The sequence below is a fragment of the Tupaia chinensis genome, unplaced genomic scaffold (genome assembly GCF_000334495.1).
Source record: "Tupaia chinensis unplaced genomic scaffold, TupChi_1.0 Scaffold000320_2, whole genome shotgun sequence".
NCBI classification, from domain to species: Eukaryota; Metazoa; Chordata; class Mammalia; order Scandentia; family Tupaiidae; genus Tupaia; species Tupaia belangeri.
The window spans coordinates 222687-239074 of NW_006159814.1; the positions used below are offsets into that span (position 1 = coordinate 222687).

Below are 16388 nucleotides of genomic sequence, written 5' to 3' on the forward strand. Positions count from 1 at the left end.
GAGAAACTGAGGGATTTCATTTTCATCCAATTACATTTCTTAGGTCATAGTCAATATACCTTATTCCTTTTGTTATTCCTTGTTCATACAAGGTTTTTAGATACAAATATATTTTCTACCTATGGTTTTAAATCATGCATGTATGATCTATAAAGTCATACTTAAAACAAGTGGGGAGTCAGCAGGTGGCATGACGGTTAATGTGGTTAACTGTTAAGAGTCCCAGTTAAGAGTCCCAGATCTGGAAGGTTGAAAACACACTGGGCATGCCTAAAATCCTGAGAGGAGAAAAAGTAGAAAGAATTGAGGCATGGCCTTACCGCCTGGGGAGTGATTTCTTAAGTGCCCTACCTTTGTCTCTCTCAGGCCAATGAATACCCATATAGCAAAGTAAAAAGCAAACAAACAAACACAAAAAATATAACTGAGTAGCATGAATATTCTATTAGTACTTACAATTTCACATTCCCTACATGTGTGCCCAAGCAATTTTCTTCTCTCGTCTTTTTTCCGAACCACCTCAATATGAGGAAAATTTTGTAAGCCGGTATCTCTGGGGGTGGGGGATGAATTAAATATAAAATTAATCTATTTGTTATTACAAAGATCTCTGGTTTCGGGTTTAAATTAACACAGGTAGAGCTTAGAGGAAATATAATTCCAGAACATTTATTCATTTTATTTGAAATGCTTATTTGGTAAGTTAGAAGAACATGTATTTCTTCGTCAAATATTTATTGTGTACTACATGCCAAGTATTTCTATGACTTTTTTTCTAACTCAAAAAAGATAACTATTACTTTCTATTTCTGTTTCTGACTGAATGAAAAGTAACAATTAGGTTAGGAGGTAAAATATAATAACCTATTTAAAAATGAATATTGTATTAATAAACTCAGGAATTAGTATTATAAAACATAACGAAGAAAAACAAAACTGTTTTTGTTTTCCAGTATGATGAACCCAGATTTCAGAGCTAACCTTCTTTCCCAAAGAACAGTTTAATTTGTATGCCATTTGCCATTGTCTAAAAGAAATATTCCCTTTTGTTTTTCAAAAACATCAGGTTTAATTGTCATCTATGCTTGTTAGATGGATCAGATTCTACTGTGAACCCTGGAGACCACAGAAGGTCAAAGCACTGAGGTGCAGATTAATGTGGTATATGGGTTAATACCCTACAGAGTACATGGGGGGAAGAAAAGCACACTCGTTTAAACAACTAATATACTTGTACGCTGCTTCAAAAAGTCCAATATATATTTTCTTTATAACAGAAACATCCCCAATGAGCTTAAACAGTCTGATTCACAAAAGCTGATTTTTTATAAATGCTTTTTTTAATGGCCAGAGGGTATGTTTGAGTGTGTGTATGTGTTGAGAGAGAGAGAGAGAGAAGCACTCAACAAGCCTGGTCACACTGAAATCCTTTTCTCTTCCATTTCTTCATCTTGTCAGGATTCTGGGTATGTGAGCACACATTTAACTACTATGCTACAGGGCTGACCCAGTGGGAGTATTTTCTATCTGTTCTTTCTTGGTCTACCTTTTCTAATTTTTTTCTTTTCTTTTTTATGAGAAAGAGGAAGAGAGAGGTTTTTTGTTTGTTTGTTTTTTTGACAGGATCTCACCATTGTGATCTTCTGCCCCAGCTTCCCACTTAACTGGGATTATAGATGTATGCTACTGCATCCATAATTTGCTTAGGTTGGTCCAGGATCTGAACCTAGGCCTCTCAAATGACCCTAGCCTCATACAACAGCACCCTACTACTTCTACCACTATGGTTGGGCTTTGCTCTCCCTTTTAAAAACTCAGATTGGTTCAGAATTGAAGGTTCTTGGGTTAAACTTTAAAAAGGACCTATAATCTCACATGCTTTGAAATAGAGCAATAAAACATCTCTTTTGGAGGAAAGTGCTTATCAACTAGAGAGCTATGTGATCCAAATAGCCCAAAAGATTAGCCCAAAGGAGTGTTAGTAGTAAGTCATTATAAAAATCAGCTTTTCTAGACCAGTCCTGTAGCGTAGTTGTTAAGTCCTATACATTAAGAATCAAATCTCATATGGCCAATCATAATTCAAATCCTGGTCCCAATAGCTTTGAAAACATTCTGTGTGTGTGTTGTGTGCATACTACAAACTGAGTGATTTCTAGGATATATAGTTAAATGAAAAAAAAAATAGAGAAAACCACATACATATTCTACCATTTGCCAACTATATATATGTATTTGCTTTTATTTTTTAATATGGAATAAAACACATATGTTTTAAGTAAATAGTTACTTATAGAGAGAGGGAGAGTGTGCAGGGGACAAGGTAGAAGCTAGACTGTCTAAATGTATCTTGTTGTAAGCCTTGGTATAATGTTAACTATTTTAACATAACTTTAAATATAATATGGGCCAGTTCGTGGTCTGGTGGCTAAGGCAGCTGGATCCCACATGGCCTACAGCATGGTTTGAGTTCTGGACCTGGTGGCTTGAAAATCAAGCCAGCATATGTGAATGCATGCCCCAAATCCTGAAAGGAGAAAGAGATGGAAAAAGGACTGGGGCATGGCCATGCCCCGTGAGGGGTGCTTTCTCACTTTCCCTCTGTCTCTATCTGGTGAGTGCCAAGTGCCCTCTGGCAAATTAAAAACAAAATAAATAAAAACAGAAATCACTATAAAAACAAATTCCTAAAGAACCAAAAATAAAATAAACCTAGGAACTGAGTTGGTGGCATAACTATACAAAAAATAATTATCCCAAGTGACTTTAAAACAGTGATATGACTGTACATTAACAAGTTTTTTTCCTTAGAGGGTGAGTACGCTTGCTGGACAGAGACAGAGAAAAGGAGGGAATGTGAAGAAGTACCCCACAAGGGAAATTAACATGCAGCAATCCTTTCTCCATCTCTATTTCTTTTAGGATTTTGGGCATTTTGTGCCTGGCATGTTTCTCAAGCCAGAGTCTGGGACTTGAACTGAGCAGTTGGCCATGTGGGGTCTAGCTGCCTTAACTACCATGGCGTGAACTGGTCTAATTTATTTTCTCTTTAATTTTTTAAAAATTTGCCAGAGGATGTGTGCTTGCCAGAGAAAATGAGAAAACAACCCCATTTGGGATAGTCACACAGTGATCCCCTTTCCTCCATCTCGTCCTTCTTTCAGGATTCACACACGCACACATGCCCAGCATGTTTTTCAAGCTTCCCAGGTCCAAGACTTGAATTACAGAGTCGGCCATGTGGGATTCTGCTGCCCTAACCACCACACCACCAGCTGGCCCCAATTTCCCAAAAGATGTATTTTAAGGACAAAAAGGACACACAAAAAAGTCAAACTATTTTTGTTAATCATATTTTTGGTGGTATTATTATATGTATTATTCGGAAGTTACTCAATGTGTATACTGTGGAATACCGTAAACTGGAGAATTATGTTGGTGGCATTGGGAAATGGGATTTTTAGTAAGTGCAAAGTAGATACAAAAGACAGGGAAGCTTACACAACAATTCTGTAGCTCTGAATTTCTGTTAGCGCTATCAGTATGAATAAATACAGTTACACAGTTTATATTAAAAAAAATGAAACCAAAACTTATTCCTAATTCTATCTAAAACAACTAGAAACAATGACTAACCAAAGTGATGAGTAAATATAGCGGCCAGGCTGTGGCGTAAATACCACTTTCTCACTAAAAGGGAGCTAGGGGGACCAGCAGTTGGTGTAATGGCTATGTCGCTGAACTCCCATGTAGTCGACAATGGTTCGAGTACCAGACTCGGTGGCTTAAACTCACACTGGGCACGTGTGGGTGCATGCCTAAGGTCCCGTGAGTAAAATGGAGGAGAAGGGATTGCAGAGTGGCTATCTCCCATAGGGATGTCTCTCTAGCAAGCGTACGTGCCCTGTAGCAAAAACCTCTCCACAAAAAAAAAAAAAAAAAAAAAAGTAGGAGCTAGGGCTCCTGGAAAAATAGATTCTAGGTCTAGAGCAGGAAGCATATATGAGAGCTTACAACATTTAATACCAGAAGCAAAGAAGTTATGAAAAGTATCTAGGGTAGTATCCATTCAAAGAGGCTTCCATTGGCAAGATGGGACAATTTAAGTTTATAAGGATAACAACTACTATGGATTGAAACACATCAAATATATGTAAACCCAGGAGTTTATAATGGCACAAACAAAAAACTACCTAGTCACATTAGAGATGCTAGGGTACCATTTCTTTGGAAAACTAGTAAATAAAGGATAACAATTAAGCATTTAATTAAAATAATGACAGCTCTCACTAGTTTCACAAGAATCAATAAAAACTTATCTTGACATGTTAGACTTCTAACTTTCAACAGAAATAAAAGTATACGGAATAACTGCATTTATTGAGTGACTCAATTTGCTACATCATAACTTGAAAAAAAGCATAAAAAACCTTTTTAATTAATTGCTATGCCTTAAATTCATTTATAGAATGAACAGCTCTTGGGGTAAGCAAGTGGCACATGGCCAACTGTGCTTTGAGTACCAGACCTGGCAGATTGCTTTCTTACTTTTGCTCTCTCTGTCTCTCTGTGGTGAGCATGCATGGCCTGTAGCAAATTAAAAAAATAATAAATCAAATTAAATAATTCTTTTTTTTAAAAAATGAATAGTACATAAATAAAAAACAACATAATTTGTGATATCTGCAAGAGACAGAAAGTAGCATTACAGTTCAAAGTGAAAATGCTCTAAAAGTCTTCATAAAATAATTCTCAAATATGGTACCAGCAGATGGCGTAATTGTTACATTGCTGGACTCCCACATAGTCGACCAGGTTCAAGTCCTGACCCTGTAGCTTAAAACTCAGGCCAGGCATGTGTTCATGTGTGGCCAAGATCCCAAGAGGAGAACAGAGGAGGAGTGTGGCCATCCCCACTGGGTGATGATTTCTTGCTTTCTGTCCCTTTGTCTCTCTGGTGAAAGCATGAGCCCTATAGCAAAATTCTCTCTAAAAAAAAATAAAATAAAATAATAATTCTGAAGCATAACAACTAAAGCTCACCATCCAAAGTCATAATAAAAGTTACAGTATACAGCTTAATAAATTCCCGAAGTTCAAAATTTGTTGTAATAAAGCATAGAAAACAACTTACTGTAATTGTAAAAAAAAAAAACAAAAACCTGTTTATAAATTTATAACCTGTTTCCTGGCTTTAAGTTTTAAGCATATTTCCTTAGCATTTCTTTGATTTATTAAAGGTAAATTTGCTTTTCTTGAAATTAAAAAATATAGTAAACAATGCATAATTAATAACCACAGTAAACCATATAGCATCAGCTAGGTGCTACCTTATAGTTTATTCATTCTACTCAGAGTTTCATGCCTTAAGTCAGACATGTATTCATAGATAGGTATATATCAGCAGAGCTTGCTATTGAAAGTAGTTAGATTATTTAAGAAATTTTGTGAATCAATAACATGTGGGGGAAAAAAGGAATGGAAGACAATTGTGGACACCTAAGATAGTGTAGGAGGAGGGTGGGAAATGGCAGAGGATGAGAAATGGGGAAAAATATATATACATATATGAAACTAGAAATGGAAAATTATTGATGATAACATGTATGATTAAGCTACAATGCAGCATATTCTGGATGGGAAATTACATTTTGTATGTTGTGACAATGCTCAGTGAATGAATGTAAATTAATTAATTTAAAAAAAAGAAATTGAAAAGAAAAACCCTGGAAAATACACAAATAAATAGAAACTAAACAACCTAAAAAAAAAAGTCCTTATTTATAAATTCCATTATTTTTTATGTTTGAGCCTTTTTGTTATAATCTAAAGTAAATGGTCTTATTTTAACCAAAATAGCAATTTAATAGCTTACAGATACTCTCTTATAATTCCAATCATATTGCTGGTCATAATCAAGACCAACTTACCTTTCATCATCTTTAAAGTATGGTTCCACAAATGCTTTCTGCTTGATGTTAGCCTGTTTGTCACCATGTCCTGCATACAAAACAAGCATATCCCATGCTGAATGTAGTACTTAACTAGAAATAATTAGGTTGTTTGAAGAATAGCCTGTACCAAAACTTCCACTTTTATTTGGTTTAATACTCTAGGCATCCTGGGCAACTTATTTAAATTTTCTGTACTTCTTTTTCTTTCTTTTTAACCTGTGTAATGACGAAGATGCTACCTGTGTTACTTATTTCAGAATTACTTAACAGCTAAAAATCATTTCTTAGGAAATATTCATACTTTAAGGAACTACTCAGATGCCCATCATTATAATTTGGCGAGAAACAATAAAAGACAGCTTTTTTGTTTTGTTTTGTTTTGAAATTGCCAGAGGGAGTGGGAGAAGGAGGAGAAAGACTGACCCAGTGAGGGATGTGCGCAATACTTTTCCCTCCATTTCTCCATTCTATCAGAATAGGGGATGGACTTACATGTGCCTAGCATGTTTTTCAAGCTACCAAGGCTGGGCTTTGAACTGCAATTGGCCATGTGGGATCTATTTAAGGGCACAGCACTTAACCAATGTGTGATGGGGCTGGCCCCAAACAGCTTTCATAATAATGTCTCATCTATTAGTCCTATTGACTTTCATGTGTCTCTAAGGTAGGTTATAACTACAAAATGAAAAGATTAAAAAATTTTATCAGAAAATTTGTGACAAAATTTAAGAACTTGATAGAGCTCAGAACTTGAAACCTTAATCACAAGACGTTTAGACTCAAATAGCTAACTGCTATATTTTTTCAGAGCATCAAAATTTACTGAGTATTACGCTAAGTTCTGAACACAAAACACAGGACAAGAGCGATCAGGTCTCCTTTCCACACAGAATTTACATTATAGTGAAGAAAGAGGCATTAAGCAAGCAGACAGTTAATCATTAAGTAGGCAGACAGTTAAGACTTATCTGAGGAGGAACATGTAAAGCAGTAATTGATGAATAAAAAGGTGTCAGTCAAGAGAAGTGATGACGGTAGTGAATTTTATAAATAACAGTCCTGACGTAGGAAAAAATTGGTGTATGGAACTAAGAACAGACCAGAGTGGTTGAGATTTAGTGGAACAAGAGCTGAAGGGGGAGCCGAAATTGGTGAGGTAGGCAGGTTCCAGACCGTGATGGGCGGTAGAAGCCCCCCAAAAAGTTTGAATCTTAAGCACAATGAAAGCCACTGAAGAGTTTTATTTATAAGAATCAACTTGGGCTAGCAGGTGGTGTGGAAGTCAAAGTGGCTGGATCCCACATGGCTGATTGTACAGTTCAAGTCCCAGATCTACTGGGTGTATGTGTGTGTGTGCCCAAAATCCTGGAAGGAGAAAGGAGGAGAAGGGATTGCAGGAGAAGGGATTGGCTAATCCCCCAGGGTGTGATTTCTCACTTTCCGTCTGTTTCACTAGCAAGCACACATGCCCTATGGGCAACTAAAAAAAACTACATAAAAAATGAAAAGATCAACTTTATTGAGGTATATATTACATATAAAACATACTGACTTTTAGGTATATTATGATGAATTTTAACACAAGGAAGCTTCAGTATACCAATGACCCAAATGAAGACAGAGAACATTTCTATAACCCCTGAAAGTTTCCTTATATTCCTGTTTCTTGTGCAAATGAATGTTCTCACATCTCTCTTCCACTTTCTCTGCTCCCTCAGAATAACTGATTAGATTTCTTTTACTATAGCTTAGTTAAGCCTGTTTTAAACTTTACATTAATGGAATTATAATAGTATGCTTTTTCATCATTAGTGGTTTTTTTAGTTAAAAAAGTTTTAGATTCATCCATATTGTTGGGTCTAGTAGTTCTTTCCTTTTTGTTCATGAGTAATATTTTGTTGCATTAATATAGTATAACTGGGGGCCGGCAGGTGCCATGGTGGTTAAGGGTGCCAGATTCCCACATGGTTGATCACAGTTTGAGTCCTAAACCTGGTGGCTTGCCTTCTCATTTTCCCTTTCTCACGTTGTCCCTCTCTGGTCAAATTAAAATAAATAAATAAGTTAAGTAAAATAATTCTTTTTAAAAAATGAACTATAACTTATTCACCTGTTGATAGATATTTGGGTTGTTTTCAATTTACAGCTATGACAGAGAGGATTGCTATGAACAGTCTTTTTATTAATTTTCTAAATTCTACTTATTTCTTCCAAAAGTGAGAAAGACAGAGATGGAGAGGGAGCATCCCCAAAAGTGTTTTGACGCTGTCATTTACCCCTTGCCCTGGCAAGCCCTGGATCAAGGGCACACACACACTCGGGAGTACTCAGGGAGGTCTCTGGATGTGAACCTGTAATCTTCCCTGGTGGGTTAGCTCTGTATATAGCTTTGCATTTTGAGACTATGCTACCTACTATCTGGCCCCTGCTATGCATATTCTTTTGTTTCTTTAATTAACTAACTAATTAATTGTTATTTTGAAGTTTGCTATAGGGCATGTGTGGGCACCAGAGAGAGAGAAAGAGAAAGTAAGCCACCAAGTCGAGGACTCAAACCGTGGCTGGCCATGTGGGAGTTCAGCACCTTAACCACCATGCCGTCTTCTAGCCCCACTACGAACATTCTTAAACACATCCTTTTGTGAACATGTTTTCCTTTTTCTTGGTATATATCTAGGGGTCAAATTGCTGGGCGATGGTACAGGTGTATGTGTAACATAACACAAAACTGACAAACCTCTATAAAACTGCTAAAAATAAAAAATGCTGCCAAACTATTTTCCAAGGTAACAGTGACAAGTTTAGACTCCCATTAGCAAGGCATGGCAGTTCCAGGTGGTTTTCATCCTTACCAATATTAAATATTATTGGTCTTTCTAACCACTTCAGTGAGCGCAGTCACTTATTCCCTAATGTCCAGTAAGGTTGAACATGTTTACACTTAAAATAAATCCCTTTTGATTTTCTGTAGAGAATGCACTAACCAAAAAAAGAAAAGAAAAAAAGATAAAAGGATCAGTTAGGAGGTGTGCAATAGAATGTGTAAGGTGGTAGTGGTTTAGACTAGGGTGGTGGCTGGAGAGGAGTAAAGTGAGATGAAATAAACTTTAGAAATACTATGCCAGGGTATTAGAGAGGGCATAAAGGTGAGAAGTCAAGGGCCAGCACGCGGTGTGGTGGTTAAGGTGGCTGTCCTACATGGCCAGCAGCATGGTTGGAGTTCTGGACCCAGTGGCTTGAGAAACACGGAGTAAATGTGTGTGTGTGCCCCAAATCTGAAAGGGAGGGAGAAATGGAGAAGATGCGTAACACATGACCATTCCCTATGGGAGTACTTTTTAAATATCTCTTCTCTGCTCTCTGGCTCTCTCTCTAGCAAGCACAGAAGCCCTGTGGCAAAAGAAAAAGTCATACATGACTCCCACATTTCTATTTTTAGCAACCAGATAGTTATCGAGGTTTAAGGAGGCCCAGAAAGGCAAGGGAAGAGGAAAGTTGAATAGAAAAATAAGAATTTCTAATTTGACTATATTAAGTTCAAGATGCTATATATTGTAAGAATGTTAAATAAGTAGCTGGATTCATATCTGACTTTCAGAAAAGGGTAGTGAATAATACAGGAACATCTTTATTTGGCTTCTAAAACAGTACAAATTGTTGTTTCTATCCTACTTCACAGAATGTAGCTGCTGCTTCTTTTTTTTTAAAGAATTATTTGATTTAGCTTTATTTATTCATTTATTTTTTAATTTGACCAGAGAAGGACAGAGAGAGAGAGAGAAAGTGAGAAAGCAAGTTGTCAGGTCTGGGACTTGAACAGTTGGCCACGTGGGATTCCAGCGCTCTTAACTACCACACCACCTGCTGGCCCCACAGGATGTAGCTTCTTCATTTCCTACTACATAGACTGTAGCTCCTCAATTTCCTTTGTTGGTTCTTTATTTCTCTGACCTCTTAAAGTAGCTATACCCCAGAGTTGAGAACTTAAAATATCTCTTTTCCATTTATATTCAGTACTTTGATGATCTCACTTAGCTTCATGGCTTTAAATACCATCTACTTACTGTTGTTGACTCCATGCCTCCAAATTATTTATTTTGGATTTCTTGTCTGAACTCTAGACATATCCAAGCTGTTGACAAATCACTTTCACTTGAATTCAAGTAAGTATTAACATGTTAGAATTAGCTTTTGCTTTTTTCCCTTACACTTTCTATAAGGGAAGACTAGGTAGGACTGTGATATGGGGGTAGAGTAAATGAAATAGATACTCAATCCTAAACTGTATGCCTAAGACACTGAAAAAAAAAAAAGTCCTTCGATTTTCATTAGGGATTCCGTTCCAGGACCCACTGCGGACACCAAAATCTGAGGATGCTCAAGTCCCTTATATATGATACACATCCTCTCATTTACTTTAAATTATGTCTAGATTACTTATAATACCTACTACAATGTAAATGCTATGTAAATAGCTATTATACTATTTTTTACTTTTTTTTTTTTTGAGGGGGGTTGTATTGTTATTTTTTAGTCATTTTCCTCCCAGAATATTTTTGATCCATAGTTGGTTGAATCCATGGATTGTATATGGAGGGCTGAATGTATTTGGCAATCACTCAAAAATGCAGGACTGGAGTTTATTAGAGAAGTTAAAACCTAGAGATGCATATCTGGAGTAATTTTCAGAGGTGGTTAATAAAAGCTGTGAGAGAAACAATACATAAAAGAGAGTCTTAAAGATACTCTAGTAAATAAACTGTCAGAGATTAAAAGAATAATGCAACACTGTCACAAGTCAAATGACAAGAAATTTGGGGATGGTTCAATGTCAAATTTAACTTAAAAAGGACAGAAATTAATAAGTACCTCCTTATAAAAGAATATTATTTTTCTTTGAAATGAAACTAGTTTGCACAATGCTCTTTTCTGGGGAAAAAAACTGTACCGAACAGTAGTTAGTTTTTTGTTTTCTTTAGTTTTTCTATAGGGCATGAGTGTTCACCAGAGAAAGAGAGAGAGAGAGAGAGAGAGAGAGAGAGAGAGAGAGAGAGAGAGAAATGGAAAGAAAGAGAGAAATCACTCCCCAAAGTGGATGGCCATACCTCAATCCCTTCTCTATTCTCCTCTGGGGATCGTGGGCATACACACACATGTGCCTGGTGTGATTTTCAAGCTGCTGGATCTCAGACTTAAACCACTGGAGTTGGCCATGTGGGATTCAGCACCTTAATCTCCATGAAACCTGCTTGGCCTAACTGTAAGTTTTTATTATAAAATTTACTTGATTAAGTTTTTGCCATGGGCTGTGCAAGCAAAGGCCAGTATTTTGGTTAGGATCTCATTCACTTTGAAAACCTGATGGAAACATAAACACAGCACTATCGAAATAGACTGTGCCATAGCAGGTGTGCTCATTTAAACCAACCAGCATAAAGCCACCTCTAAGTCAGATTAAAAATTCTGACCACTGGGACCAGCAGGTGGCATGGTGGTTAAGACGCTGGACGCCCCCACATGGTCAACCACGGTTTGAGTCCTGGACCTGGTGGCTTGCTTTCTCACTTTCCCTCTGTCTCTTTGTCTCTGTGTCTCAATCTGGCCAAATTAAAATAAATGAATTAATATATAAAATTAAAAGAAAAAGATTAAAAAAAAAATTCTGACCACTTTACTCACAATGTAAAAAATAAGATATTTAACAAGAATTCTAATTAACTTTTAATACAGATGATCTATTTAGACTTTCAATTAGAGTATTATTCTTTTGATTGCTATCCTACGTTATAAAATTGCTGCATCTCATAAAACACATCTAAAGACTGATATATTGCATATTTTATCTGGGAAGATAAAGTATTCATAGGAGAAAAGGGTCTGAATTTTCTGTGAAACTTTGCCCTCTATTACAATGACTAATTTTACAGAAGTTTCTTAAAACTTCCATACTGTATGCATATATTATAAAGGAATTTATGGCATCAAACCATGATTAATTTCATCGTTATTAAGGTGTTAACTTAAGGGCAAGGTATCAAAAAAATCCTCTGAATTATTTTTGGAATTCTTGTTTTAGTATGATGAACTTACCTCAAAAAAAAAAACCAAAAACCTGAAATATAAATTTATACAGAAAACATTAAATTTTAATTGTAAATATATCATTAAGATTAATTAGCCTGATAACTTACTGAACTCAGTGAATCTATAATTAAAGAGAAAAAAGTCTTACTATTTGGTTTCTTTGTGGTAACAGACAATTCTTCCTCTTTATCTGTTACTTGGGAGAAATTATCTGCCAAACAGGATTCATATTCTTCATGTGTTGTCCGATCAAACATATCTTCCAAACTATCATCCATGTTTCTTTCTCCATCTATGTAAAAGAGCATTGGCTTAGGAAAACAAGCAAGGTTTTTGCTTTCTACATAGAACATGAAACTTGGAATAACTACCACAAAATAATGTAATAAAGACTCAGTTACACTTTTTTTGGGGGGATAGGTTTTTGCTATAGGGCGCAGGTGCTTGCCAGAGAGACAGAAAGCAAAAAATTGCTCCCCAGGTGGGATGGCCATGCTGCAATCCCTTCTCCTCCATTCTCCTCCCGGGATCCTGGGCATGCATGCACATTTGCTCAGCATGAATTTAAGCTACCAAGTCTGGGGCTCGAACTGTGGTTGACTACATGGGAGTCCAGTGACATAGCCATTACGCCATCTGCTGGTCCCTTTAATTACATTTCTATACAACTTGATTCTTACAATGTGGATTACAGGCCTCACTTTGAAGAAAGTTCTTTCAGTGAATAGATATAATGTATGTAGGGACGTGCTTGTAGAACACATGTGTAAAAGATGATTCTAAGAATGTTAATTATAAGCTGTCTTATTAAGAGTTTAATTCAGAGACTGTAAATGGTAACAAACTGCAGTGTATGTAATGAAGTATTTAAAGACATTTCAAAATTCTTACGATGCAGTAAGTCTTAACAATTGATGCATGAGGCAAGGATAAATACCAACTCTGTGTATTTAAAAAAAATCTTCAGTTTATGGCTTTAAATGTTCTTTACTCATGTGAAATGCTTTAATCAAGCACCAGCTTTTGTATCATCATGTAAACAAATTTCTTATAAACATATTTTTTTAACTCCTTATCAGCTCATGTGTAATTCACATTAAATCAACAGGAGTCTTACCAAAGAAAACTGTGATACACCCTAATGAATGATGAAAAATATTAAAGTTTAAATAAAAATGTATGAACTGTAGACATTAAAATATCTAAAAAATTTTGGTTGCTGGCTTACTTTTCTAATGAAGTAGCAGAAAAGAATTTTCTTATATTATCATTAGAACTTGGTGGTTTAGGGCTGCCCTACTAGAGCAGTGGTTAAGTGCTATGCAGAGGAAGCCAGATTATACATGAACAAAGATGGTTTGGGTCCTGGTATGGCAACTTACAGGCCAGGTACATTCAAATAAATTTAGGATCCTGATGGGGTGAAGGATCAGAGGAAAAAATAATTTCAGTATGACTAGGCCCCATGAGGAGGTACTTTCTCTCAAACATGTGGTTGTACCCTTCCTCTGGCATAAGAGAAAAGTAAAAGATTAAAAAAAATTGGTAGTTTAGTATTGACAGAGATAATAAATTCAATTCTACCTTTAATATGCAGAAGTGCTACATTGGCCTTCAGAGATCTAACTATTGGGTTGTGGGAAAGTCATGACACATTTCTGTGTAGAAAAAAAGAAAAGTAAGGCATGACTTTCCTGATGACTTTTCCCATTATAAAATCATTTCAAAAAAACACACCAGAGTTTAAGAAAAAAACAGAAAGAGTCAACAGGCCATCAAATATTACAGCACAAAGTCCTTCTAAGATTACACTCTGTAAAATAACTACCACCTCTCCCAAACCAGAGTGCTCTATCATTCTTATCCTGCTTTATCTTTACTGGACTTACCATCATCTACACCAAACCATACCATGTATTTCATGTTTCTCCCCTATTAAAATGTAAGTTTCACGAGACAGGTACTTTTGTTCTGCTTATCCATTATTTCTAGTTCCTAGAGTATTTCCAGGTATGGACTTTTTGCTTGATATTGACTCAACAGTGAAACATTTGTTTTTCATGCTAAGGATCAAATTTGTAGATAAAATATAACTTCTCACACATCTAATACTATCCAGGCTTGATCCTCCTTAGCTTCCAAGGTCAGATGAGGTCAAGTACATTCATAACTTCTGTGTGCCAGGCATTGTGCGGGCCTTTTCACAGCACTCTGTACATGCTGTGAGTCAATCAGTGTTAAGTTGCTGATTTACGTTTTTTGTTGGTCTGATTTCTTTTTTTCAGCTTTTGCCATATGGCACATATTCTTGCCAGAGAGAGACAGAGGGATAGCAAAAAGGAAAGTGAGAAATAACTCCGAAAGGGGAAGAGTCACACTGCAATCTCCTCTCCTTGATTCTCTTGGGATTTGGGGCAAGCACGCACATGTGCTGGTGTGGTTTTCAAGCTGCTGGGTCTGGAACTTGATCCTCGTTGGCTGTGTGGGACTTCAGCTTCCTTAACCACCATGCCACCTGCTAGCCCTTATTGGTTTGCTTTTTGATTGTGAAAGACAGTACCTGAAGACAGAGACTACATCATTACTGATCTATGATTCTGCATGATCATATAGTTTGTTATTCACTGCTGGAGGATGAAGTGTTACGGCATATGAAAATTTTCTTAAACTTTTTTAAATTAAAATTTTCTCTCACTATGTTTAACACAAAGTAGTTCTAAAAAGTAGGGGTGTAGAAAACATTTTCTGAATTGAAATATTAAAACTAACTGGGAGTTTTTATTGGTATATTTCATTTTAGCCAATTCTAAGTGTTAAGAAGGTTTTACTTTATGGGGCAGATTTTTTTTCCCCTGAAATATGGCCTCAACAAAGTCTCCTATTCCACATGCTGTTCTTAAAATGTGGTCTCAACATCCCTCCCATTAATTGTCACTAAGCAAACTCTAAGGGGTATATTTACTCTCCTTGCATCTTGGCTGGCTTTTATAACAACATGCAACTCCTAAGATCATAAAAATGCCATGGACTTCTGCTTTGCTCTTTTGAGGTACTCACTCTGAGAACTTAGCCTCTATGTGATGAGGCACACTAGCCCACAAAGAATGGCCACATAAGAAGCCCTGAGATCAAATGAGAAGAGATGCCAAGCTTCCAACATCTGCCTAACCAACCCACTGCTGTTCTAGTTCCAGCCTCTATCTGCCTATTACTGTGTGACAGATAAAGACAGAACTGCTCAGTCAAGTTCTTCCTAAATTCCTGAGCCAGAGAAATCATAAAGATAACAAAATGATTGCTGTTATTTTAATTCTCTAAGTTAATGGGTAATTTATTATGTGCAGCAGAATCAACAATGCTTTAGACAAAACCTCCACTCATCAGTCCAACTTCTAATCTCACTTTGACATGATACCTGTTTCAAATACATTCAGGAAACTATTATCTTCTTTGAAATCAACTAGATAGCCTTAAAGCCAAAGTAAAGTAGTCAACTTTAGTTTTTTCCTTTTTCTACAAAAATGAGAAAAACATTAAGAGGCACTGGTACCAGAAACAAAATAATCTTTTTTTTTTTTTTTGAGAGGTTTTTGCTATGGGGCACGTGTGTTCAACAGAAAGACAGAGAGAGACAGATAGATAGAAAGCGAGAACTCACTCCCCAGGGGGGATGGCCACGCCACAATCCCTCCTACTCTAGGGATCCTGGGCATGCATGCATACACGCCCAGCGTAAAGCCACCAGGTCCGGGACTCAAACAGCGGTCATCTACATGGGAGACCAGCAACATAGCCATCAAGCTAACTGCTGGTCCTGAAACAAAATTATCTTAAAAACAAAGTATCTGCAAACAGCAGATGGTATAGCAGGTAAGTCACTGGACTCCTACATGGCTGACCATGGTCTGAGCTCTGGACTAATGGCTTGAAAATCATGCTGGGTAAGTGTGTATATGTGCCCAAGATCCTGAGAGGAGAATGGAGAAGGGACTACAGTGTAACTATCCCCTCTGTGGGGTGATTTCTCAATTTCCCTCTCACTATCTCTGTGTATCTTTTTGGCAAGTACACATGCCCTAAGGTAAAAAAAACTCTTAAAACTAAAAAAAAAAAAAAAAAAAAAAGGCAAAGTATCCTAGACATTCTGCATGATCATATAGTTTGTTATTCATTGCTAGAGAATGAAGTGTTATGGCAAGATGAAAATTTTCTTAAAATTTTTTAAATTAAACTTTCTCTCACTCACTGTGTTTGGAGCAGCAAAAGATACACTGATTTAAAAGAAGCCAGAGCAGGATTGTCTGATTTATTTTTTGGCCCCGAGCAGGTAGACTATACAAAATTCAGCAG

The 16388-nt window shown here is 36.6% G+C and overlaps 1 protein-coding gene across 1 annotated transcript in view; it reads right to left on the bottom strand.

The window, feature by feature from the left end:
• RBBP8 (RB binding protein 8, endonuclease) overlaps positions 1-16388 on the bottom strand; it is an 89031-nt gene that overhangs the window by 7220 nt on the left and 65423 nt on the right. The window contains 3 exon segments of the mRNA XM_014588986.2: positions 457-553; positions 5931-6000; positions 12187-12330. Coding sequence (XP_014444472.1) covers positions 457-553; positions 5931-6000; positions 12187-12330 — 311 coding nt within the window.